This window comes from Vigna angularis, chromosome 11 (genome assembly GCF_016808095.1).
Source record: "Vigna angularis cultivar LongXiaoDou No.4 chromosome 11, ASM1680809v1, whole genome shotgun sequence".
NCBI classification, from domain to species: Eukaryota; Viridiplantae; Streptophyta; class Magnoliopsida; order Fabales; family Fabaceae; genus Vigna; species Vigna angularis.
Window position 1 is genome coordinate 25,444,330 of NC_068980.1, and position 27,973 is coordinate 25,472,302.

Sequence of the window (27,973 nt, forward strand, 5' to 3'; positions counted from 1 at the left end):
TGTAGAGTTTATAAGTAAAAAGTTTTGTAAAACTGAAATAATAAACACATATTTATTTTATATTGGTTCACATAGCTGAGTTACATCTCATTCTCCTTTAAAACCTCTTAGAGGGTTTCACTATAATCTTCAACAAGAGTACAACTGAGTATTCGCAACACTCTTGGTTACACCTAGTCAATCTCAATAAACCACCATTACACTAACTAGAACCGAGTATCACTCACTCATAGTTGTGCAGTATTCTTTACCACTCTTGATATCTTTAGACAATCCCAGTATCTTCCTGATATGTTGTCTTGTTGAGTTTCATCCGCTCCTGATTTCCACTAGACAATCCTTGTATTAACCTGATACACTACTTATCTAGCGTTTAACTCAATCGAGTTAATCATTAAGTGTTTGAATTCTTTTCAGAATATGCAATTAATCAGAATGCTTACAAGTTTTAAACAATTACTCTCATGCAAAAGATGTGTTTACAATACAATTCAATCTAATAGACTTTGTTTGTAGGATCTCTCTACTTAAAAATGTAAGCTTATAATTCTATGAAGATTGAGAGTGAGAGTGTGTTCTCTCACTCAACACATCTTTTTTTGGAGCCTTATTTATTGATTTTAGTGCATTTATCAAAAACATTATTTTACATATTATTTGCAAGATATAATGAAAGTTCGTGTAGTATTGTTTAACAATATATAACAAAAGTGCGTTTAGCAAGATTATCTTATGACATGTTGTTGTGTTTATTGAAATGTCACTTGACAATGTATTTACTAAGATATCAACATGTTTATTAAAGTTTTTCTTTAAAAATTAAGATTTCACAATGTTTTTTAAAAATATGCTTCCCTTCTAACGATATTTCCAATTATATAGTTGGTAAAGAGTGTAACACATTATGTTAACTAATCATTACAATAACTATTAAAAACCTTATCATAATTAATATATAATATCACAATTATGGTTTGGAAAATAGTGTGAAAACAAAATTACACCCTTCTAATTTCTTTTCTCCCAATAAGAAGAATCAGTATGGACAGGATATAAATCTGCAGCTGATGAAGAAGAAGCAGTCCATGGCCCATCTTTTGATGAACTATCATATCTATGTGTTTCATTGCTCTCATTTTCTTCCATTTGAGAGTAATATTGTCTCATAGCCTCTTGCTTCTTTTCATCCATTACTTCAGATGAATCTGAAACAAATTCTGGAATAACAGTTTTTCCTTCAAGCATGCTAAGAATTGATGACATGGTAGGTCTAAGGTTTGCAGTGGCATTTGTGCACAGAAGACCCACTTTTATCATCATCATAACCTCTTTTTCATTGAAATTTGTTCCTAATCTTCTATCAATAAGCTCCATCAGATTCCCTTTCTCTTTCAATATATGTGCCTGTTGAACAAAAGCCAACATTCCAAGCATGTGAAAATAAAATAAAAGGAAAAAACAAAGTACAAAAATTGAATGACACGCCAGGTAACAAAATAAATATAGTGTGCAATGAATAATTTGATTGACACAAACAACTGCAGAAAATAGAAGTTACCCAATCTAAAAGATGCAATGCTTCTTGCTTGGGTCTCGGGATGGTATTACTCTTTCCAGTTACAATTTCCAAGGCAACCACTCCAAAACTATAGACATCTGCTTTATCAGTTAAATAACCATGCATTGCATATTCTGGAGCCATATATCCACTGCATAATTCAAATCCATATTCATATCAAATTTCTTGAATCAAATCATCTTTAAATTTTGTTATTTGAACTATCATAACAACTTTACTATGTAAAGTTTCTTTCCTTTGTTTTTAAATAATATTCATGGAAAATATTCATTTGCTTACTAAGTCCCAGCTATTCTTGTGCTTATGTGAGTGTTGTCTTCATCATCAAGCTTTGCAAGACCAAAATCAGATATCTTAGGGTTTAGATCTTTGTCTAACAACACATTAGTAGCCTTTATGTCTCTGTGAACAACTTTTAATCTTGATTCTTCATGTAGAAAAGCCAAACCTCTTGCAATACCAACACAAATCTTATACCTGGTTGGCCAATCCAATCGCAAACAAGATTCTTCATTTCCTTCATACATCAATACCATTTAGTCATTTAAATAAGTTACAATAAATTGAGAACTACATTTGATGATTATTATGAAAACAAATACTTACTAAATAAAGCATGTGCAAGACTATTGTTTTCCAGATATTCGTAAACCAGCAACAACTGATTTCCCTCAACACAACAACCGTAAAGTTTAACAAGACAAGGGTGTTGCAAAGCAGAAATCAACCCTATCTCATTTATAAACTCACGGTTCCCTTGCTTAGACTTTGATGAAAGCATTTTAACTGCTATTGTTGTGCCATCCGATAAAATACCCTATAATTACGAAATAATACACAATTTTTTGTGAGTTTTCTGTATTATGTAATAGGTTAATATTCATAGATCAATCAAAATAGTTATGAGAAGTTATGTAATATGTTGAAGGGTACCTTGTAGACAGGACCAAAGCCTCCTTCTCCAATCTTATTAGCAATATCAAAGTTATTCGTTGCAACTTTTATTTGACGCATAGTAAACAAACCCACTTGTAAATTTAAATGCTTTAACTCTGTCAATAAAATAGAACTAAAGTTAGATACATCATACATCTTGAGAAAATGTTGTGTTTTATTGATATGTCGAAGAAAAAAAATATTATTTTAAGACTTTAATTATGATATAGTCCAATTATAGATGACTGTTAACTTGTTAAGGTAATAATTATAAAAGTCAACACACTTGTCACACATAATAGTATAGTTGGGATTGGAAGATGTAAAAAAACTATTTTATGTTGTTAGTATACTATTTTTATCTCTTGTTATACTTATAAAAAAATATACCAAGCTGGAATAACATCTTTTATCCATTAAAAAAAGTTATACTACTAAATGACACAACAAAAATTGAATTTAGTGAATATGTAGTGTAAAATTGTTATATTTATCAGATAATTGAAAGTCGTGTTTACTCTGACTTTTAAAATAATTATCATCAAAATGAGAGAATTTATCATTGATAGAACAACATTATAAAAATATTTTATACTGTTGTGCATATATTATTTTCTTGTAAAGATTTTTATGGAGATAGGAACAAAACAAACACATATTTCACCATTTATAGTTTGTCACTTTATTCTAGATATTTACCTTTTGTTAATGAATTTCTTTTGCCAATATGAAGTCTCCAGGCAAGTACAACAAGTATGACAAATATTATTGCAGAAACTGCTATCCCAATTACAACCCCTATAGCCATGTCACGTGGACCTTTGCTGGAACTGTTTACTGATAATTGCAGAAGAGCAATAGGTGTCATTTGATACCTTAAATGCAAAATTGGAAGAAATAAAGTGACAGAGACAAAGTGAGTTACCACGAGTGGCAGATATAGCTGATATAAGAGGCCCATATACTGATTTATATGGGATAGCAGTTGTTCCTTTTCCAGCCCAATAAAAACGAATATTTAAAGTTCCATTACTAACAGTAGTTGAAATTCTTTTTGTGATGTTCTTCCCAACTCCTCCTGCTTCATTTGCAATATTGAAATCCTTCAATTCTAGCTTTTCCTGCAATAGTTTCAATCCAAACCTTAATGGATTTTGACTTCTGTAGTTCTTGATATATAGAGTCTAAACTTAGAGTATTTCTACAAGTGAAGTCAAATGACTACAAAGACTGCTGCTATAGTACCTGAATGTAAACATCAAATATACGTCTTCCAAGACTGCTATATGTGTTATCATCAGTGAACATGATCTCTGCAAAATGCAGTGATACTGTGTACTCTCCATTTTCCAGACACATTCCGTAATAAGTTAAGGAAATGGGAGATACACGTGCAGTCTGATACAATGCAGAATCTGTCATCGAAAGCGTATTTTGACTTTTTTGGATATAGACTTCTGCATTAGTATTAGCATCCAAGAAATGACCAGTATTGCTAAAGGCCCAGTTTTCATATATCTTTTTAGATGTTGCTGCTCCCGATGGATCCGAGTTTTCGTCGTATAGTATACCTTCACTACTTTTCACTTGTTCACCACCACAATTTATATGGAAATAATCAAAGGCTGTTACAAACGAAAAAGAGTCAGACTTATAGGAATGCAATACTAATTTTTATTTTATTATAAAGTTTAAATGATATTGTTAAGTATTGCTTGTGTTTAAGAAAATGAGATCTTATTCTTTATTTTACCTTTATAAAGGGGTAAATTATATTTTCATGATAACAAAGAAGTTTCTTTTATTCATGATAACATGTCCAATTGCTTAATAGTAACAACTTAGTTTGAAAGAACTACTCATACTTACTTCTCGTACAGTTTCCACTAGGCAGACAAGTAACAGCTCCCCTGTAACAATATTAAGAGCAGACCAAAAACAGGTTAGCAGATTTCAAACTCATTTATGAAAAAAAGTCCACTTCTTTTCTAAACATGAACTGCATTTTAATCTCAAACCAACTTTAATGCTTTCTAAACACCCAAATAGTAAGCCTTCCACAGAGAAAAATGAAATACACACATATATATATTACCTTGGGCTCATTGGGAAGCTTTCAAACAAGTTCCTGTAGGAGAAAAGATATTAATACTAATATGAATATCTTGATAAATTTACAGATAAAATAAATAAAATATTTCAGTTCTTACATTTTGCCTTCAGTCTCTTGGCATGCTTCGGAGTTTTTATAGGTGAAGTTGTTGTATGAAAGATCTCTATCAATACATGTAAAATGCAATTCAGAAACTAAGATAAAAACGAATCGGAGTCCCGAGAAGAAATTCATTCTTTCATTCCAAGATCAAGCATCTAGGTATAAATATCAATTTATTCAAAAAAGTACTAAACCAAGCAATGTTTATATATTCAACATATTTACATATAAATGGGAGACTTGACAAAGTTAGATTGGAGGAACAGGGAACTAACCTAAAGGATGGAGACTCATGCTAGAGCATCATCATTCTTCTTTTTTAGTATTCAGAATATATATATATATATATATATATATATATATATATATATATATATATATATATATATATATATATATATGAGTAACCCCTTAGGAGAGTTAGACGTAATGTATCTTTAATTTTTGTGATTTTTATTATTTAACATATTTAGTTTTCATTATTCTTGTGTTTCTATTCTCAATCTTAACTACGCGAATTGATTGATTGCACATGTAAGTATCTTATTATTGGACACGATGTCAGAACCTAAAATAAAATAGAACAACTAAATGAGTGAGAGACATGAAGTTTATAGTTGGTCATTCCTAACATCTAAATTAATGCCTAAAGCAAAATTTTAATAAAAAAAGGTCTAAGATATTAGGGTTCTTATTAATAAGTTTAGTCTTTTTTTCTAAGATATTAGGACTTGTTAAATAGTCATATGAAGGTTAGAGTAATACTAGTACAAAAAACATTTCTTATAGCGACTATTTATACTAATTATAATTCTTCAAGTATAAAAGAGGCGTGATAACATAATTGTAAATATGATAACAACTTTCATAACTTATAACAAGTATAGAAAGTAGACGCGATGACATTTTTATAATAAAGAAGAAATCTTTTTATACCGATTCTAGTTATAATTGATATAGAATTTCATACATTTTATTGCTTCCTTAGTTTTAGATTTATTTCATATACATAAACAATTTTCATAATTTCATTGCTTTCTTAGTTTTAGATTTATTTCACATACATAAACAATTTTCATTTTTTAAAATTTTTTAGTCTTAATTCGTAAATAAACACTTTTTTTTAACAAAAAACTTTGTGGAAAACTGGACTTATTTACTTTATGACTTGTCCGATTTTGTACAATTGTCAATTTTATAACATTAGGTATAATAATGGGAGAGAGTTAATATTAAAATTCTCATTATAGCAAAAAAAAAATTCATTTTCAGCAATATAGTTTAGGTTTAATGTCTCGGTAGGTCCCTATTTTAATCAAGAATCTCAAATAGGTTCCTCTTTTTTTCGGTGTCTCAATTGGGTCATTTTTTGTAAAATTGAAGCAATTAGAGGCCTCTCGTTGGACAAACGATCGTTTAAGTTTGGGTTACGTGGCATTAAAAATGTATTCATTAATCTCACGTGGCGTTAAAAATGAGTTTTGTTTTAAAAATTTAGATTACACAGATGTTGAATCAGATTTAGGAAAGAGCAAAGTGGGGAAAATGTAAAAGTTTAAGTGCAGCCCCCTAGGGTCACGTAAGGGAAAACTTTTTCCCCATCTCTTCTCTGTTTCAATTAAACGCAAAACTCCAGAAGCTTGAAGCTTCTTCCCTTTCTCTTTTCACGCGAACAGACTCAACATTGGGGGCGAGAGTATTTTGCGGTTTCGAGCAGAGGCAGAGTCCTTGTGGAGGCGTAGCGGAGGAACGACGATAACAAATCGATGGTGCAACGAGGTCATGGCGACCGGTCCGATTCGTGGTGTAAGGAGGGAGGCTCCCTTTCTCTTTTCCTTTTCTACTTCGCCTTAAAGGGAGAGAAGCATTGATATGTGTCTCGTTTCAAGCTTTGGTTTCGAATTTTGCAAGGCAATGGAGGAGGTTTTGCTCTTCCATTTTGGTTTGGGTTGTGTTTCGCAGAAGAGGAGGCTCATTTTCCTTTCCTCGGTTACTGGTCATTCTCGCACAGAGGGTTCGTTTCGGCATCTCAATGGTCGTTCTCCTGGGTGCGAAGGCTTCCTCCTCCGAAGCAACATGCAATGGTAGCGGAATGGGTTGCGTTCTTGGTTGCGTTTCAGATTAGGGTTTTTTTTTAAATTGGAATTGGGGATTGGATTCATCTGTTTTCTCTGCAGATTGATGGTTATAATTTGGGTTTTGTGTCTTGAATTGGTGGTTCTACAAAGTGTATTCATGTTGCATTTCATTATCCATTGCTTCCAACCCGATGTTATTCACCCATGAACCCTCGCCCTTCGAATGGAATCGAAGAAAGAAGGCTTTATTTTCTCTCACACGAACCCTAATAATACGGAGCCCTAATTTTTTTTTCCCAAATCTCATTTGCATTTCTGAATTGCAGGGGGCTGCACTTAAATTTTTACATTTTCCCACTTTGTCCTTCCGTGATTCAACATCTTTGCACTCCAAATTTTTAAAACAAAACTCGTATGTGAGATTAATGAATATAAATGTTACGAAACTTAAACTTAAACGCCGTTTGTTTGATGACAGACCTCTAATTATTTTAATTTTATAAAAAAATTGACTCAATTGAAACTCTGAAAAGAGAACCTATTTGACATTCTGAATGACCTACCTTTAGTTTATCATAGTTGAATGGCAAAGGAAATAATAATTAAATATCAGATGTGGATAACATAAAACAAATGGTACCAAAGGAATAAAATTATATTTAAAGACGAGGGTCAATTCACAGTACATATTTACACTATAGCAAAAATAAGAATGTGTGGGTTTGGATATCTAATAAATATCCTAATGCGACATTTACATATTTTTTATTGGTGTGCACCTAGTAAGATGCATTATATATATATATATATATATATATATATATATATATATATATAAATTAGTTTTTTTACTGATAAAAAAAAGTAATCTAATATACACAATCTAATTATCAAAGAATGTGTAAAGTACTTAAATTAAGAAAGCATAAATTAGGGTTTGAAATAGAACTCACATTGATTTCAATTTCCTAGATTTAACTCCATTAGCTACCCACGAAGGTAGTGTTCCATTAAGTAGATTTCCAGTGAGATATCTAAGAAACAATTAAAAAAAGATAAATTATGTAGTACTCAAACATGAAATAATGCTAAGCTAATCATCGTTAGTCTCACTATATTTCTTTTCTCCTTTCGTTAAAATCACGATTAATATATTTTCTTGAAAATTAAGTAATTGTGTTACTAATTGGATAGCATCACACAGCATAAACAAATGTCTAAATTGGAGGGATGACTTTTGAAATATAGATGAAACATGCTACCTAATTACATAAATGTCAAACCAATAAACAAAATACATTTAAAGTAATGTCATCCAATAAATTTCAATTTTGCTTATGAAATTATATTTCATTAGTTTTTCTTATTTTGTTTTTGAGTCTCAAAAGTTGTTTCGATTTAAACAGTAAAATAAAGTTTTTGAATAGTGTTTTAGGGAAAATAATATAAAAATTTGTTAGGTTTAAAAAAAATAAAATAATTAAGAATTATCATAAAAATATAATCATTACTAAAATTATATATAACAGTATAAAATAAATAAAGAAAATATTTTTCCCAAACCAAACAACAACTAAAAATAACTTACACGTGTGTGGGTATTGATAATAACTTTTCAAATGTCTCTGGAATCTCTCCGCGTAATTTGTTAAAGCTTAGGTCTCTGAAAGAAAATCACCCAAAACAAGTTAACAAATGCTAAACAATAGAAATAATAAAATATTAAGACATGTTTTAGTGCATTAAGCTATTTGATGAATATAGCAACTCAATAAAATGTGACGAGAAATTAAATAAACTATTCTCGGAGCTATTTAGCTAAAATATTATTTTCAATTACTTTGAAAGTTGGACTATTAAAATAAATAGCTAGTATTTTAACATATAAATCAATATTAGAAAATTGCATTGAAGAGTTCATATTGGAAATAGATTGCACGAATAAAGACTCACAAGGTTTTCAAGTTAATGCTTGTCATGCTCCCAAGATACGGAGGTAATTCGTCGCTAATTTGGCAGTTCCTTAGTATCCTACGGAGTAATATCAGATTTTGTGACTTTTGCAACAAAAATAGGTTAACACTCAATTTTTAATTAATAAATCAATCAAAATAATTAATATTAATAGTAATGAAAGCAATTAAGTAACTCACTCACAGTGTTTCCAACTTTGTCATATTAATTTGTGGGAAAGTGGAATCCGATCCATTAGTCAAGTCAGTAATTCTCCTGCATTCAATATTTTGATGAAAATAAGAAAATGGTTTGACATTAAATTCATTATCATTACATTATAAAACATTAATTGTACTTACAAATCATCTAAGTTGTGCAGAAATGAAATTTCAGAAGGAATTGGCCCACTTAAACCACTACCTTGAATTTCTCTGTACAATAAATATACAATTCATCAAAAATTAATTAAAATATAACAAACATTACATTTTAATTCAAACATCAAATTGTTCTTACAATATTTCAAGATTTGTCCATCTTTGAATAAAACTGGGTATCCTTCCAGAGAAGTTATTGTCATTAAGACGGCTGCATGTTAACAATGGAAATTGAAAATTAAATAAAATTCAAAGAAGCTAAAAAAGCAACAAAATTCAAATTAACCAATGGCAATAAAATGAAAAATTACAGCTCTCTCAATGATGTAAGCTTAGCCAAAGTTTCAGGAAGTTCTCCGGTGAAGTTGTTAGAAGTAAGATGCCTGTTGGAATAATATAAATGCATTATTAATGAATTTGTTCATAACATCGTATTGATAAATAGAAAACTTGGAAAAGATATAACTATTTATTAATTTTTATCACAAACATCTTAAAAGTTATAATATTAATAAATCATATACACTTGTGTAGATTATACATAAAAAAACTGCAAACGTAATGAAATTTGATTTTGGATATTGCATGGCTTACAATCTTTCGAGGTTAGAAAGGTTTCCAAGATCCGATGTAATATTTCCAGTGAATTGATTGAATTCAAGGACCCTATATTCAGTAGTATAGTAAGTTATAATGAACAATTAAAATTCAAAAGTTGGAAATGAAGATACTCTTGGATAGCCAAAAACTTACAAACTTTCGAGGGTTGTGATGTTTCCAATCTCTTTTGGGATGGGACCAGTAAGTCGATTTCCAAGAAGAGAACTACCATGAAATTGTAAATTAGATAAATGTTTTCAGAAATAAAAACAATATTTGTAAATTATATATTAAAAAATACAACAACAACAAAAAAAGTAAAAAACAACAGAGTAAAAGAAAATACATAATGCGAAGTTTGGAGGAGCCCCATGCAACAGGTATTGTTCCATTAAGATAATTGCGAGTGAGGTCACTGTTAAAATAAAGAAAATGAAAAGAAAGTAATTGTGTATTGATTAATGTAGTTGGTGACAGATGCATACACAATTGGGCAAAAGTAAAAGAAAAGGTAAGATCGTAGAGTGAATGAAGCAAATTTATTGTTCTTAAGAAAAATTGATTGTTACGTACATTTCTTCAAGGTGAGGTAGCCCTGTCAATTCAGGTGGGAGAGTGCCTGAAAGATTTTGTGTTTTCAGCATTCTACAATTATTTATGCAACATAAAGGTTAGGAGATTATGCAGAAAGAGAGCGAATGGCAGAGTGAAAGAGTGCACAGAGATTGAGAAAACTGAGATGTATTTTCATTACAATTGAATTAGTGAATTACAAAATATATATGTAACAGAGGAGAAATGTGCTAATTGTCATTTTGACAGTTATAATAGTTGGATTAACACAACACTCCCCTTAATCCAAATTCTCTATAGATTTAACACAGTAAATTTCTCAACTTTTCAAATCTATTTTGCCTAGGCTTTAGTAAAAACATCAGCAACTTGATTTTCTGTGGAATAATGTATTAACTCTAATCTCCCTTTGTTGACTTGATCTCTCAATAAGTGAAATTTAGTTTCGATGTGCTTACTTCTCCCATGGAAAACTAGATTCTTTGACAAACTAATAGCAGATTTATTGTCTACTAAGAGTTGCACTGGTTTCTACACTCAAGCTTCAATTCATCAAAGATTGTCTCCAACCACACACATTGACATGCTGTTTCGACAGAGGCAATATATTCAGCTTCACATGAAGAGAGGACAACCACGTTTTGCCTCTTGGAACACCAAGAAATTGGTGCTCCCATGTATTTGAACAAGTAGTCGTATGTACTCTTCCTTTCTACCTTGTCGCCACCCCAGTCTGAATCACACCATGCCTCTAATACTCCATTTATGCTGTCAGACTTCTTAGGAAATAGAGACCGAAACTAGTTGTTCCTTCAAGTAGCGCAGGATGTGTTTGGCAGCTGCTAGATGTGACTGCCTTGGATCACTCATAAACCTACTTACCAGCCCAACTCCATAGCTAATGTTAGGTCTACTATTGCAAATATACCTAAGTGATCCAACAATCTGCTTATACAGGGTTGCAACCACCTTCCTTTCATTTGCTTGGTTGGTCAGTTTCAAGTTTGCCATGACTGGAATTGAGGTGTTGTTGCAATTCTCCATGCCAAATCTCTTCAAAACCTCATTGATATATCTCCTTTGATGAAGAAACATACCATATGTTGTTTGCCAGAATTCCAGCCTTAGAAAATAGCTTAGGTTGCCAAGATTTGTCATTTCAAACTCTTCTTTTAGACTCTTCAATTTCATCTGCTGAGTTTCATGTCACGAGTAGATCATCTACATACAAGCAGATCAACAAAATGCCTTGTTGTCCAACAGCTTTCACATGGACTCCAAATTCCACAATGCACTTCTGGAATCCAAGCCTTATAAGCAAAGCATTGATATGGTTGTCCAGGCCCGAGGTGCATGTCTAAGCCCGTATAAGGTTTTGTTCAATCTATATACCTTCTGCTCTTCTCCTTCCTTCTCAAATCCTGGGGGTTGTCTCACATAAACCTCTTCTTCTAATGGCCCATTCAAAAATGTTGATTTTACATCCATTTAGCAAATTTTCCAGCTCTTCTGGCCACTGCAACCACTAACCTCACTGTTTCAAGTCTTGCCACTGGTGCAAATATATCTGTGAAATATATTCTAGGTTATTGTAAAAAACCCTTTGCAACCAACCTAGCTTTAAGCTTTGCCACTTCTCCATCAGGTTTATATTTGGTCTTAAACACCCACTTAACATCAATGGGATACCAGTTCCCAAGTTTTGTTCTTCTCAATAGCCTTTAGATCCTCCATCATTGCTTCTTTCCACTCCTTTATATCAATAGCCTTCAAAGAAAGCAAGGTGTACAAGATCACCAGAACTCGTTATATCATATGTCTACAAATACTTCATGATCTGTGAGTCTAGTAGATGAAAACCTTGCTCTTTGAGATCTCCTATTATTAACTCCAAAATTAGTTGCAATTTGTTCATTATTATTAGGATTTTTGTCTTCCAACCATCTAGGCACGAAATATGGTTTCAAGTCTCCCTCAGCTTCCTTCCAATCAAATGTTGCAGTCTCATCCACTATCACATCTCTCCTAATGACAATTTTCTTCTTTTTTGGGTTGTACAATCTATATGCACCTGTTGGATGGTAGCCCACTAGGATAAGAGTCTCACTCTTATCATCTAACTTCTTTCTTCTCTCGTCTAGAACATGTTTGTAGCACACAGATCCAAAAATCCTCAAGTGATGTGCAGTTGGCTTGATTCCTGACCATGCCTCTTCAGGAGTGCAATTTGGTACTGCCTTTGTGGGACTTCTGTTCAGCAAATAAGCTACAGTAGAAACAACTTCTCCCCATAGACTATGAGGCAGCTTCTTTCCTTTGATCATGCACCTAGTCATGTCAAGTATCATCCTATTTCTTCTTTCGGCTAACCCATTATGCTGAGGTGTATATAGAGCAATTACTACATGCACGATTCCTTTGTCATCACGGAATTTGCCCATTTCACTAGAGTTAAACTCACCTCCACCATCAATCCTGAAAATCCTGATCTGAAAACCAGATTGTCTCTCCACCGAAGAACAAAATTTCACAAAATATGAGTACACTTCTTTCTTTTCTTTTAATAAGTCAATCCAGATTTTTCTAGTCCATTCATTTACAAAAATCAGAAAGTGCTTGTTACCTCCAAGTGATGACACGTCAAAGGGGCCACACACGTCTGAGTGGACTACATTAAGTGGCTATTTTGCTCTCTTGGGTGCAGACTTCTTGAACTTCTTTCTAGCTTGTTTCCCAACAGCACAACCTTCACAGATTTTATTTGGAGCGGATATCAGAGGAACTCCCTTCACTAACTCTTTGCTCTTTAATTGACTCAAGCTCTTAAAATTCAAGTGTCCGAATCTATAGTGCCATAGTCATCCTTCTTCTTCAACATCCATGGTGGATAAGCATTGGACTGCTGCAGCATTCAAGTTTACCTTGAATGTCCTATTGTTGGCAAAAGGAGCTTTGAGCACTGGGCGTTGTTTCCTTTCAAACACTTCTATGTGATTCTGTTGCATTGCCATTGTGTACCCTTTTTCTAAGAGTTGTCCCAAACTCAGCAGATTGCTCTTCATTGTTGGGACATACAGTACATCGTCCATGTATGCGATCTTGCGACTCTTGCATGTGATCAACACTCTGCCAATTCCTTTAGTCGTAATCGTGTTGTTATCCGCAAACCTCACGCTATTTTTTATGCTTGGATCAAGATTCACCAGCCACTCTCCTTTTCCTGTCATGTGGTTTGAACACCCTGTGTCCAGATACCAACTGCATGAGTCATCCTCTGCATGGCCCGTTACATTTGATAGCAACATGTGGTCTGGTTCTTGATCACACCTGTCCAACACATGGTTTGATTCTTGATCACACCTGTCCTCTGCCAACTTCCAGCATAAATCATCTTTAGCATTCTCCATCGTGCTCATCAATAACACATGGTCCGATTCTGAGTCACACGTGTCTTGTGCAAGGCTTGCTATCATTCTTGCCTTTCTTCACAGCTTCGTTGTGCCAACACTCTGCAACATAGTGTCCATATTTGTTACACGTATCACATTGGATGTTTCTTTTATCATAGTCTTTTCTGCCTCTACCTCTTGACTGCCTTCCACCTCTCTTTGTTCGCTGCCATTTTCCTCAGCAGATTGTTCAGAGCAGTTTGCATTTCTGCCTCCAGTTCGTCCACCTCTTGAACGTCCTCTACCTCTTCCAGCTCCATGACCCTTTAATTTTTGGTCAGTTCTGGTTTGTAAGGCTTGATTTGTACCTTGATTCATGCTCTTTTCAACATTTTTCCTTTCGATCAACCTCTACTCATGTGCTTCCAGCTAATTCTGCAATTCTTTAACTCTAATGGTTTCAAGATCTTTACACTCCTCTATGGCAACAACTATATGATCATATTGAGGAGTTAGTGTTCTGATTTCTTTTCAACTATCTTTCTGCCTTTCACAGTCTTGTCACAAGACCTCATTGCATTCACCACAACCTGGATTCTCCCAATGTATTCAACAATGGTTTCTTGCTCCCCCATTCACAGAAGCTCATAATGTTTTTGCAAAGACTGCAACCTAATCTTCTTTACCTTCCCAGAATTATCGTAACCTTCTTGTAGAATGTCTCATACCTCATTTCTCGTGGTAGCCTTGGAAACCTTCTGGAAAATTGCATCAGATCTACACTAATGCAACAACATTCTAGCTTTGCAATCCAGCCTCCTATTCTCCTTATACAATTTCTTCATTTCCTCTAAATCACTCTTCGAAGGTTCTTTAAAACTTTTCTTCACAATCTCATCTACTTCTTGGAAGCCAAGAATTGCATCCATCTTGACACACCAATCATCATACCCTTTGTCATCAAACACTGGCAGATTGATATGAATCATTCCAACCATCACTTCCAAGAGACTTTCTTCTTCTTGATAAGTTTTCTTGAACTTCACTACTCTTCACAGGTTTTCGCAACCTTGCTCTTGATACCACTGTTAGAAAATTATGCAGAAAGAGAGCGAATGACAGATAGTGAAAGACTACAGAGAGAGATTGAGAAAACTGAGGTGTATTCTCATTAGAATTGAATTAATGAATTACAAAAGGAATATATGTAACAGAGGATAAACGTGTTGACTGTCATTTTCAGTTATAATAGTTGGATTAAACACAACAATAAAAAATGAAAATAATTAGAAAAAGTATGAAAAATGATTTTTTTTCATAACAGAGTGCCTTTTTTTCAAAACTCATGTTAAACATTACAAAGCAGTATGATTCTAAACTTTACTAACCTGTCATTACATAAAAATATTATTGAAAAAGAAAAATAAAAACAAAAAACATGGAAGCCAAACCAAATCTGTGAACAAAGAATATATAGAAAATTTCTTTTAAAAGAAGATAAACAACTATAAACATGAGAAGTTTATATATTTATTATGAAAAAAAATCAAGAACACATAATATCATATCATTTTCTTGAATTTTATTTTGTAATCCTAGAAAACTCAACTTATACACAATGATTTTCCTTCCTAAAAGTATGAAAATAATTTAACTTTTTTCCTTTCTATATTTTCAAGTATTTTTTACATCTCTTTAAAAGATAAAGAAACAATTTTGAGAAACAGAAATAATCTTACTCAAGAATAGTTTCTAATCAAATATGTCAAAAGTCAATATTATAAAAATGGTTATTAGCAATAATAACTTCCATAATTTTAGCAGCATGTCGAAGTTATTTTGTGAAGTTATTATCCAATCTAACATTGATGGTCCAGAACTATTATAATTTTTTTAAAGAAAAGAGAAGAAATTGTCAATATAAATAATTACACAAACCATTTCAGATATAGTTTCATAGTTGGTCTAAAAGATCAGAGTTGGTGAAAATATCTCAAAATTTGACAGGAAAGGGAATACCTTAAACAAAGAAACTTACATTGAAACAACATGACAAAAGCCGTCAATGGAGATAGAACAGTTGCATCTGACATAGTTGGCTTTGTCTTTGTCAATAGTTACATTCCAGGGAGGTTTATTACTGCATGGATCTATATTTGTGTCCCAGTTCTTATTACCAAGGATGTTGCCGATATCTTTCAGAGCTTTCACTGTAAATAACCAAATTTCAAAGGGCTATCAGCAAATAACTTTCTACATATATATATATATATATATATATATATATATATATATATATATATATATATATATATATATATACACACACATATCGTACCTTCGTCTGGGTGAGTGATATTTTGTCCAAAAGCAAGGGATGTGAAGCATAGCAGAAGGAATGAAAAGAAGAGAAATTGAGAAGGAGTGATCTTCTTCATGCTGACTCAGTACCGAATTAGGAACAGTGGAAAACAACTTCAGATGGGTTGGAAATGAAAATTTTTAAGGTAGATAATACATGGAGTTTGTCTTTGCAATTTGAGAGAGAAAGTAGTTTCATTGTATCTTCGGCAACGAAAAGCAAAGTGAAGAAAATGACTTTGGAATATTAGTACAAGTGATCGAAAGAAGGCCACGTAAGATGAAGCTACTGTTGTAGTCATGTACTTTAGAGTGAGAATATATATATATATATATATATATATATATATAAAGGAAAATATACAAAAAGTAGAATTGAACTTTGAGCTATTTAGTCGAAGAAAAATAGAGGAAATTATTGACGACATAATTTTAGGTACAAAGAAGAACTTTGGAAAAGGTCCATAAAGAAGGATGAAAGGGGTTATTTAAACCCTAAGAAATAATTGAATCTAATTGACATTCATAAAAATAAAAATAAAATTATAAATTAAAACTATTTTTACATAAATTAAATTTTTAAGAAATATATATATATATATATTTGAAGTGTTTGTTAAGAAAAATATCTATACTTACTCAGAAAGAGTCAAAGTCTACCTAGTCGTCTAATGTCTTTTCCATGCAATTATTGGAGTGCATTTATTTGAATAAACTGGCAATGGAGAAAGCCAACAGAAGCTACCAAACAAGCAAGAAATTATATATAATGTAGTTGTTATATAGAAAATTTAAAAGTAGGCTGGTGATTGTCTCACTAGAGTAATAAAATACAAAAAACCATGTGCAGGAACCAGAGGACTATTATATACCTCATTCTTTTCTCCCTTCCCTTCCAATTTTTTTAAATAATGACAGTTCGTCTTCCTTGTGCAGCAAATCATATTCATTGTCCCGGAAAGATAAACCTTCTTTCTCCCTTCCCTTTTCTAATTGCAATGTATTGTATATATATATATAAAAGTGGTCTAGTAGAAAAAGTTAAAAGAAAATAAAAGAGGTGGTGATATAACTCTTCACTCTTAAAACTAACAAAACTAACAACAAATTTAAAATATTAATTATCGCAGAATCATATCGTTTTACTTGTATTACAAGACTCTACGAATAAACATTCAAAGTATAAATACATCAAATTATATAAAGACTGATTACAGTTTTACATAGAATCTTTTAATCTGTTGGTCTCCAATGATGAATTAGGGTAAAGGGGATAATGATCAACCGAAGATGAAGATGAAGGCCATTCAATTGATAAAGTTTGACTTTGATTATAGTACTGTCTCATTGTTTCTAACTTCATTTCATCCATAACTTCACTTGTATTTGAAACGAATTCTGAAACAAGACTTTTGCCTTCAAGCATGCTTACAACTGAAGACATGGTGGGTCTAAGATTGGAAGTAGCATTGGTGCACAGAAGAGCCACATTAATCATCACCATGACTTCTTCTTCATTGAAAGTTGACCCTAGTCTTTCATCAACCAACTCCATTAATTTACCTTCTGCTTTCAACACACTTGCCTAACTTGGAAAGGAAAAATCATTGAGAATCTTTGTAGAAAATCCAGCACATAGAGTTACGCAATTGAAAACCATAATTTAAAAAAAAAAAGTAACTTAACACAATATGTGAGATATATGTCTTAATTTTAGGAAAAATTATGAAAATCAAAAGTAAGATGTTAATCACAATTGCTATTATAGATTAACACTAGATGAAAATTGTATGACACTATTTCTTTAACACATACAACAGAAAGGGTAATTAGATCATTTTATGTAGTTTTTAGATTCGCATGAATAATAGATAAGTTTGTAAGTAAAACTACCGAATCAAGAAGACAGATCGTTCCCTCCTTTGGTCGGTGGATTGTGTTACTCTTTCCACTAACAATTTCCAAGGCAACAATTCCAAAACTATAAACATCTGCTTTCTCTGTCAAATATCCATGCATGGCATATTCAGGAGCCATATATCCACTGCATAAATTCAATTATATAATCACATCAAAAGAAAAGTATGGCTCAGTTAATCTCTTAACAACATTTGAATTTTTGTGAGTTGTCAAGATATAATGAAAGATGAGAAGAAGAGAAAGGCTAACTAGGTCCCAGCTATTCGAGTGCTTATATGAGTGTTGTCTTCCTCATCAAGTTTAGCTAAACCAAAATCAGATATTTTTGGATTTAGCTCTTTATCAAGCAACACATTAGTGGCCTTGATGTCCCTGTGAACAATTTTGATTCTTGATTCTTCATGTAGGAAAGCCAAACCTTTAGCGATACCTATGCAAATCTTCTGCCTTGTTGCCCAATTTAATTGTAAACTAACTTCTTCGCTACCTTTGCAATTTTATTAAAAATGGACAAGAAATAATATTTAGTCAAAACAAAGTTATTGCAATGTGAAATAAAAAAATAAATCAATGTTGAACATATATAAATTAATGATTTACCAAATAGAGCATGTGCTAAACTATTGTTTTCCAAATATTCATATACCAGCAATAGTTGATCTCCCTCGACACAACAACCATAAAGTTTAACCAGATAAGGATGTTGCAAAGCTGAGATCAAGCCTATCTCATTTATGAACTCTCGGTTTCCTTGTTTTGATTTAGACGAAAGTTGTTTGACTGCTATCATTGTGCCATCCCACAAAATGCCCTACATGTAAAGAATGGAATACACTTTATAATAATAACTAAATAATCTCAACAGTCACAATAATCAAACACAAAATTCAGAACAAAATATACATTTTAGATACCTTATACACAGGACCAAATCCTCCTTCTCCTATCTTGTTTGAAATATTGAAGTTATTTGTTGCTACTTTGATTTGACGTAAGGTAAATACACCAGTTTTCAAATCTAAATCCTTGAATTCTGCATCGATTTAAATCATCCTTAATAATTTTGAATAGTAAGCATTTTCCATAGCATGAATGCCCTAAATTAGATAAGGAAACATTTTTCATACTCACCTTTAGATAATGAGTTATTACTTTTAAGGCAAAATCTCCACCAAAGTATGCAGAAAACCAAGATGAGAATAACCAATGTTGCAACCACAATGAGAAGCACGACCCGTTTATGATGACCAGGTGGTGATGGAGGTTTAAAATCATCTGTTGGTGATAAGAAGAAGTACATGTATAAAGTATTATTGTAAATGTAAAGAAAAGAAATACAAGTTGGAGAAAAGACAACCCACCAGAAGTGACAGATATTGCTGAAATAAGAGGGCCATATACTGATCTTTTTGGAATACCAGTTGACCCTTTTCCTGCCCAATAGAAACGAATCTCTAAGGTTGAGTTACTCACTGAAGCAGTAAAATTTTCTGTATGTGCCTTTCCAGCCCCTTGTGCTTTCTTTACTATATTGAAATCCTTCAATACTCGTTTTCCCTGCAGCATTATTCCACCTTCAAACTATAATGTTTCTTTATAAAATGATTTTTGCTGATAAATAATGAGATATAGTACATACTAGCCAATGTACCTGAAATCATATGATTATTCTACTGGGAATGCAAACGTGAATACAAGTTCCACATTAGATAAAAATGAGAAAATAAAACACGGTATAAAGGTGAAAAACTCATTAATCCATTGTCTTAAGATTATTTTGAGTAAAAATTGATGTTAATTCCTTACATGATTGGATTCATATCTCATTAATGTTTATATCTCTTTACTGAACTTACTCTCTTCGATGAACCAAACATATATCATTGATCTTATAAAATATGATGTCATTAATGGATGAATAGAATAGAAGAAAACAAAAAAGAATTGCATTGGGCAAAAGAGAGAGAAAGGGTGGTGACAAGAATTGCTTAAGCATGATACCTGAATGTAAACATCAAATAGACGTCGACCTAGGCTTCTGTATGTGTTATCATCTGTGAACATTATCTCAGCAAAGTGAAGTCTTACTGTGTAATTTCCATTTGCGAGGCAAAATCCATAATAAGTTAAAGAAAGGGGAGACATTCTTGCAGTGCTATAGAGTTTGGCTTCAGCATCAGACATATAAAGCCTTGATATATTTTGTACTTCGTAGCTGCGTGCTTCTTTTTCACTGTTAGCGTCTAATAGGAGACCAGTATTGCTAATCGCCCAATATGACGAATAAGATATTGCTACTTCTTCCGATTGAACGCTTAAATCACGATCATATATTGTATCTCCAATTCTTATCACATCATTTCCACCACAATTTATATGGAAGGAGTAAGAGGCTAAAAACAAGACATTGAAATTTTAAATACTTTAATGCTTACAAAGTACGATAATACTTCTTATATTATAATAGTAACCGAACACACTGAAATTTTGAGACACAATTTACGAAAGTTAGTTGTTCGATCAACTTACTCTTAGCACATGTAGCCTTTATACAAGAATAGGGTCCTCTGAAAGAAAAATAAATAAATAATTGACTTATCAAGTCATGACCAATAAAGTAATTAAATTAAGCAGTATTAATTAATATATCATGAATTTCAACTAAATTTTAGTAAATACACTTGATAAAGGTAAAATGTATCCGAAATAAAACTTACGAGTTATTCTCACTTGAAAAGCTTGCAAAAACATTCCTAGGCATTTATATAAGACATAGATTAGTCGAAAATAAATTCATGAAAACATAGCAAAAATATGAACATGAATATGCAATATTACTTATTTTGATCTAGACATCGTGGTGCTCCTTCATTATCGTTGCTGAAATTGTTGTATGAAAGATCTCTGTGCACAAAATGTGAAATGTGGTAAAGAAAATAAGATGTCAAAAAATTTTATATTTTAATTACCATGAAGAACACTGAATAATTTGATCTGAGGAAACCTAAGTATTGATTAGAAAGAAACATGTGTTTCAAAAATAAAATAAATAACTCACATGGACTTAGCCTTCTTAGGTAATCTCCATTCATTTCTTGATCCAGTGAGAAGGTTTCCAGTAAAATATCTATTACATATATATAATAAAAAAACGAAATAGACTCATCAAAATGGTATCTTTAAGGGAAAAAGAATATATTTTGTCCCTTGAAAATAAGTAAACTTCACCTTATAGTCATTATACAAATTTGGTCTGTTTTTCATGCTGAAATTTTAAAATGCACTATTTCATACACTATGTGTAACGAATGTGTTTTTGGAAGTAAAATAATTTCACTTAACAACTTCATTTTAATACTATAATAAACATCAATGTTTAAATTTAAAAAATTTAAATAATATGTATGTTATCAAATAGATTTTCTTATTGAAGAGTATGCTGGTTAGTTATTTGGGTCATATATACATCATCTAAGTTGTTCTCAATTATCAATTCAAATACATTCCTCTGAAAAAATAAAAAATTACTCTATTAATAAAAGAGTTTATTGCTCTATTAATAAAAGAATCCATTCCTCATTAATAACTGATTTAATTGGATTCATAATCTAACAAATATTTCTTTGAAAAAATCGGATACGTACATATTAGTTGCGTTTAGTAGTCCTTCCATGTTTGGAATTTTGCCCCTTAATCTGTTATAGCTGAGATCCCTGAAATAAATAAAAATTTATTTTATAAGCCAAGGCATATGAACTTAGTGGTAGTGAGAAAATTTTCAGAGGCAAAATATATTTTTTTCTTTTCGTTAAATGAAATTAAACATATTATTGTAAATCTAATTTTGAATAAAAGAATTAAAAATATAGGAGCTAAATTTATTATTTCATGTATACTCATTTTTTTTCTTGTATTCTACAACAAATGTAATTACAAATTATTTGGTGTTTGTGGTCACAAAAATCTGAAGCAAACATGAAGAAATGAGTAAATAAGAACTTACAAAAGTCTCAAATTTGTCATGTTTCCAATATATTCTGGTATTTTGTCGTTAATATTGCAATTCCTTAATACCCTGCAGAATAGTTAAATATTAGAATAAGTATTATTCTGGGTCTTAAAATGGTGAAACATTTTTGTAACGGTTTTTGAAATAAAATACGAAATAAATTTCTGAAATTGAAATTTATTATATTATATCATGTGAGTCTTTACTATTATTTGTTTTTTATTTCTAGAAATTATAATTGCAGTATATTATTAATTTCATATATACCATTATCTGAAATAAAAATGACTTTATTAATTCAGAGTTGCTGCTACCATTAATCAGTACTCTTGTTTTTTATACATTAGTATAAAGTAGCATAAAAAGTTTTAAGAAATAAATTAAATGTCAAATTTATTTATATTCATATTAATTTACAATAATTCGAACACTACTCAAAACTATACAAAACGAGTTCTAATAGTGTATACTATAATCTTATATATCATAACTTAATGGTTATCACTTATTTCAATTAATATTAATGTATAGAATCACTACACCTTTGTTTAGACTTATTTCAATTAAATTAGTGAAAGCCATAAGTAGTAATTTATTCTTTAAATAGTAAGCAAAAGAGATCAAATAAAGACAAAAATAAATAAATAAATACTCACAATCGTTCCAATCGTATCAAGTTAACTGATGGAAAAGTTGACTCGGGTCCATTTAAGTCAGTAACTTTCCTGCATTATAAAATAATTATAAAAATAAATAAAAATAGAATAGTTCATTTTCTATTTTATTTTAGAATTATCAAATAAAAAACACTTTTTCAAAGTAAAAATTAATATCCTCTATTTTTTTCTCCAAAATTCAGATTATAAACGCATTTTTTTATCGAATGATAATAATAGTTTAAATTTTATTAAAAAATTAGTAAACATGTCACTTATTTAAATAAATGTATTAGTAGATATTATTTTTGTGATATAAAGTATGAGCGTACAAATTAGAAAAACAAAAAATAAGTAATTCAATCTGAAATGATAGTAAGAATATATTGTAACAATACTATCATATCATTTGATTTTGGAAAAAACAAATATATTGTAAAATTATTATAAAGAAAAGATTAAATTTTGATATAGGATGGTTAGAACAATAAATATGATACTTACAATTTGATTAAGCTTTGCGGAAATGAAAATCCAGATGGAAATGGTCCTGCCAAGCCACTCCCTGTAATATCTCTGACCAAACAAAACTTATGGTTGTATATGATCAATGAACCATAGAAAAACAATTAAATTTAATTTTGTGGAGAAATGGTTCTCACAATATTTGGAGATTTGTCCATTTTTCAATAAATTTAGGTATCTTTCCAGAAAATTGATTATCGCCCAGACGTCTGCAAATTTGTGATAAAGTAAACATGAAAAAAAGTGACAATTAATTCTGAACAAAATTCTACAATTAAAGGGTCCCAACAAAAAAAAAATTACTAATTCTATAACGTCTACTATATCTTCTTTTAATAATCTTGTGGTGAAATTAAAACTTGAAAAATATATTAATGCTTTATTTTCAATGCAAGAATGGAAAGTGAAAAAAATAATATTTAAATCTAAAATAGATTTGATTTGAGAAAGGTCATATGAAAACTATTCTAACACGTCTGATAATTTATTTTTACAAAAAATTATAAAATCACGTTATATTAAATTTTATTTATTATTTTATATATCGAGATTCAATTACAATAAAAATTTAAACTTAAAATAAATCATAATGTTTAATAATATACATATTCCCTAAATTATCACGTTAAATTAAATTTTATTTATTATTTATATTTTTTTCGCTCATATCATAAATTTGGTTTAAGTTACTGTTATTTGCGTGGACACAGCCGACACTATTAACATCAAGTTAGTGTCGCTTTAGTCGATGTTATTAGCATCCACTTAGCATAATTAAACTATTATCATTAACGTTTACTCAACGTCTACTTAATTCACATGTGTATTCCTTTTATAAAAAAAGATATCTTGATTCAAATAAAATTATTCTTCCAGGAGTCATTAATTCTAACAGTGAGCTTATATGCATTTTAAATAAATAGATTAAAAACTTTAAATCACAATTATTTTAATTAGAATGGATTATTAAATAGTTGGATCTAATGAAACGAGTTGATGGAAAGTAAAAATAGGAAGCTTACACATCTCTTAATGTACTCAGATTGGAAAGTGTTTGAGGCCACTCCCCTGTGAAATTATTAGAGTTAAGTAGCCTGTGGCATCAAGAAATTATGTAATGAGTTTCATGTGTGCAATTAATCCAATTTTCACCCATAAAAAAAATAAACAATATTAAACAAATAAAATTTACTTTATTTTATATATTATAAATTAGTTCTATATGAAACTTCCAACACATGACAGACCAACACATTCTTTGTAAGATGAGATTTGTACTCACTTATATATTATAAATTAACCTAAATTAGATCGATAAGATATGAATTTAAATGCTATAATATATTATATATAAGAAACTAAATGGACACCTTGGTAATTATAAACTAGTTAAAAAGTGAATTTTAAGTCTAACTTAATCCTAAAATTAAAATCAATTTTTAAAGTAAAATTTACACTAAATTATATATTCTAAATCAGTTTTATTTATTTTTAGTCGATGTGAAACTTTCAACATATATTATCTATTTTGCAAAGAGAAATAAAGGATGCCTTACAATCTTTCTAACTGTGGAAGATCGCCAAGTTCTGGAGGAAGATTTCCATAGAAATTATTGGACTCCAGACTCCTATTCAATTTAAAACAAAGTAAGAGAGAGTGATATATATATTGGTAAAATTCAAAACACACTGATTACTGTTCCATTACAATAGATATAGAAAAACTTACAAAGTCTTAAGAGTGGTGATTTGTGTGAGCACTTCAGGAAATGGACCACTTAGTCGATTTCCCAACAGAGCACTGTCATAAGAAATGCAAATCATGATAATGAAAGGTAAATTAAATAATGAAGAAACGATTCAAGCTCGAAAATGGGAGATGGAGAGAAAGCATACATGGTATTGAGAAATTTTAAGGTTGCCCATTCTTTAGGAACTGTACCGTTAAGGTAATTGAGGGATAAGTCACTGTTTCAAAAAATAAATAAATAACAAAATGAAAGTGAAACATAATATCAAACTTGTGATTTAAATAAGAAAGGATTAAATATAAAATTTGCCCTATCTAACTTTCACGTATTTTAGTTTTTAACTTTAAAAATAATAAATATAATTTTTTTTAATCCAATTATATTAAATTCTTTTAATATATCAAATATATTTTTAAATAATATTAAAACAAAAATAGTTAAATAATTTAAATACTAACATAAAAAATATTTGAGATATTAAAAAAATTCAACGTAATTAAATTAAAAAAATTGTATCCATTTATTTTTAAAATTTAAAATTAAAATATATTTAAATTTCAAACACAAACAAATTTTAATTTTATATCAAAATTTAAGAGTAAAAACATATTTTATTCTTAAAAATATTCAAATTAACTATATACTTAAAATCTAATGATTTTTTTTAATGAAAATCTTCGTGTAAATATGATAATAATTAAGAAGTTAAATATAAATGAATTTACTGATACTATTATCCTTGAATAAGAGAGTGTCACGTACATATTTTGAATGTAGGGTAACCCAACCAGCTCTTTTGGAAGATTGCCTTGAAGATTGTGTCCTACGATATCACTGTCATGTTACCACGAAAAATTTGAGAGTAATATTAAGTAATATTAAAATCTTATATATAAAAAAAAAGAATTTATATTCATGAATGGTAATATTATTTTAGTTTACACCCGTATTATATATATAGTTATCTATCACAAAGAGTTATGCTATAATTAAGACTAATTATCAAATCAAACACATGTACTTTAAACCAATTGCATGGTTACAGTGACAGAAGAGAAATTATCATATTAAGATGATATGGTAATGATTAATTTTAGCTTTTATTATTTTATAAACAAAAATAATAATAATTTAATCTTATATAAAAATGGCTCAAGACTACATAATAGTTTTAAACATATAATAATAAGTTTTCATGACAGAGACATTTTGAGGCCACACGATAAACGGTAAGTTGAAAAGTTTTAAAATTGACATTTTTTTTAAGTTTTCTTTATAAAAAATTATACTTTAAATCCTGCAATGATGAAATCTAAAAGAAAATAAATACGACTTCGTACCGAGAGGAGTATTTCATTAAATATTAATGTTTTTGATAAAAAATTGTAATAAATGAGACACGAGCAAATAATTAATGTTAATAATATAGTAATTAAAAATTATGCGTGTTTTTGTAGTGAAAATAAGCTTACATGCTAATAACATGGCAGAATTTGTCAATAGAGCAATTGCAGGAGACATTATTTCTGGGAACTAGTTTTGAATCATAAGGTCCAGGCAAACTCCACTTTAGATTTTCACTGCACGGATCTACATTGAAGTCCCAATCACTTTTTCCAACTGTTTTAGCTATATCTTTAAGAGCTTGTACTGCACAAACAGACATTTTAACATTAACGTTGTGTTCAGTACCTAAAGTCCTAAGTTAAATAAAAATGATAAAAGTAGATTCTTGAAAGTAAATATCTATTAGAAATAGAGTTAATTTATAATTTTTAAGTGGGTGTAAATCATATCTACAAACTGATTTTGTGAGATTAAATTAGATTTAAAATATACATTTAATATGATATCAGAATGATGATTAAAATCGACTCAAAATATATATGCTTCAACATATATAAAAATTTATTAATTTCTAAAAATTATATAAATACCTTATATAATTAAATCCAGATCTTATTAATACTCTGTCTCAAGATAAAGTTTCTCTTTGATAAACCTAACATTTGTTCTTTACATACAGACTTATGAAAATTTGTTTCTCTCAAAATAATAGCTAAAAGTATGTTAAAAAATTCAATATTAATAAGTTAGGAATAAACCGGTACAGAAGATTATAATATGATATATATTTTTATTTAAAATTTGAATATTTTTTTTAGGATTAAATATGTTTTTGGCCCCTTAACTTATAGTAAAAATTGGAATTAGTTTCTCTTTAAAACTTTGGCCTAATTTATTTTCCAAACTTTAAAAATGTATGAATTTAGTCCTTTTAACTAAATTTTGTTAGGTTTATTTGATGTTTGAAGTGCGTTTCATGATAGCATTTAAGTTGTTTATACCATTTGACACATTTTTGTTTCAATGTTACCTGAGAAATACGTTTGAAACATCAAATAAAGTCAACAAAATTTGGTTAAAAGGACTAAATTCACGCATTTATAAAGTTTAAGGACTAAATTAGTCCAAAGTTTTGAAAACAAACTAATTCCAATTTTCACTAAAAATTAAGGGATAAAAACATATTTAATCCATTCTTTTTATATATCATTCAAAGTTCTTATTTTTACTCAACCGAAGACTCAGACGACGACTATAACCATTTTTTAATGACTTTAGTTTGAAAGAAGTGAGAAAAACATATCATACCTTCTTCTGGTTGAGTAGTGGATCCATGAAGTGATGCGAAGCACAAGGCAAGAAGTGAAAGGAAAAGAAAATGAGAGAAAGTGGTTGTCTTCATGCTTGCTGATTCTTGAGTGGAAATGATGGAAACGTTTTTGCTCTGAATCGCAATAAATGGCGGAATCTTAAATAATGGATATTTTCTTAGCAAATTACTATTCTATCCTATTCTCTTAAAAATACTTTTGTATTGACTATTCAACCAATAATTGTTGTTATGTTTTTTAATAATATATTTTAGATCCGTGACAAAGTTAAAAGAAGATGACATCACGTGGAATTGTGGTTGGGAGAATGATGGTGATTTCTTTAATGATGTTTTAAAATTTTAACAAGTACTATCAATAAAAAAATAAT

The 27,973-nt window shown here is 30.2% G+C and overlaps 2 protein-coding genes across 4 annotated transcripts; both read right to left on the minus strand.

Annotated features, from left to right (window-relative positions):
• Nucleotides 1–857: 857 nt before the first annotated feature.
• Nucleotides 858–16,281, minus strand: LOC108332999 (probable leucine-rich repeat receptor-like serine/threonine-protein kinase At3g14840). 2 transcript variants are annotated; one of them, XM_052870306.1, is made up of 24 exons: nt 16,042–16,281; nt 15,742–15,913; nt 10,315–10,386; nt 10,088–10,156; nt 9,895–9,966; nt 9,736–9,807; nt 9,453–9,524; nt 9,281–9,352; nt 9,124–9,195; nt 8,966–9,037; nt 8,762–8,839; nt 8,397–8,471; nt 7,762–7,842; nt 4,726–4,791; nt 4,611–4,643; nt 4,385–4,425; nt 3,761–4,140; nt 3,441–3,636; nt 3,215–3,352; nt 2,513–2,631; nt 2,186–2,396; nt 2,057–2,096; nt 1,559–1,709; nt 858–1,404 (listed from the first exon to the last, which is right to left on the minus strand). In XM_052870306.1, the coding sequence occupies exons 1-24, from the start codon at nt 16,139–16,141 to the stop codon at nt 1,009–1,011; spliced, it is 2,850 nt and encodes a 949-aa protein (XP_052726266.1). In that variant the 5' UTR covers nt 16,142–16,281; the 3' UTR covers nt 858–1,008. The 2 variants fall into 2 exon arrangements, with proteins under 2 accessions (XP_052726266.1, XP_052726265.1); XM_052870305.1 differs by having other exon boundaries at nt 1,859–2,096; nt 16,042–16,280.
• An 881-nt stretch (nt 16,282–17,162) lies between these two features.
• LOC108332993 (probable leucine-rich repeat receptor-like serine/threonine-protein kinase At3g14840) lies at nt 17,163–27,712 on the minus strand. Of its 2 annotated transcripts, XM_017568287.2 has the most exons (24): nt 27,581–27,712; nt 26,398–26,575; nt 25,688–25,759; nt 25,071–25,142; nt 24,904–24,975; nt 24,731–24,802; nt 24,197–24,268; nt 23,312–23,383; nt 23,154–23,225; nt 22,650–22,718; nt 21,988–22,059; nt 21,629–21,697; nt 21,043–21,111; nt 20,823–20,888; nt 20,702–20,737; nt 20,514–20,551; nt 19,986–20,377; nt 19,346–19,541; nt 19,116–19,259; nt 18,899–19,017; nt 18,585–18,795; nt 18,234–18,471; nt 17,958–18,108; nt 17,163–17,649 (listed from the first exon to the last, which is right to left on the minus strand). In XM_017568287.2, exons 1-24 carry the CDS (start codon nt 27,672–27,674, stop codon nt 17,284–17,286), a joined length of 3,012 nt encoding a protein of 1,003 aa, XP_017423776.2. In that variant the 5' UTR covers nt 27,675–27,712; the 3' UTR covers nt 17,163–17,283. The 2 variants fall into 2 exon arrangements, with proteins under 2 accessions (XP_017423776.2, XP_052726267.1); XM_052870307.1 differs by lacking the exon at nt 21,988–22,059.
• Nucleotides 27,713–27,973: the final 261 nt, after the last annotated feature.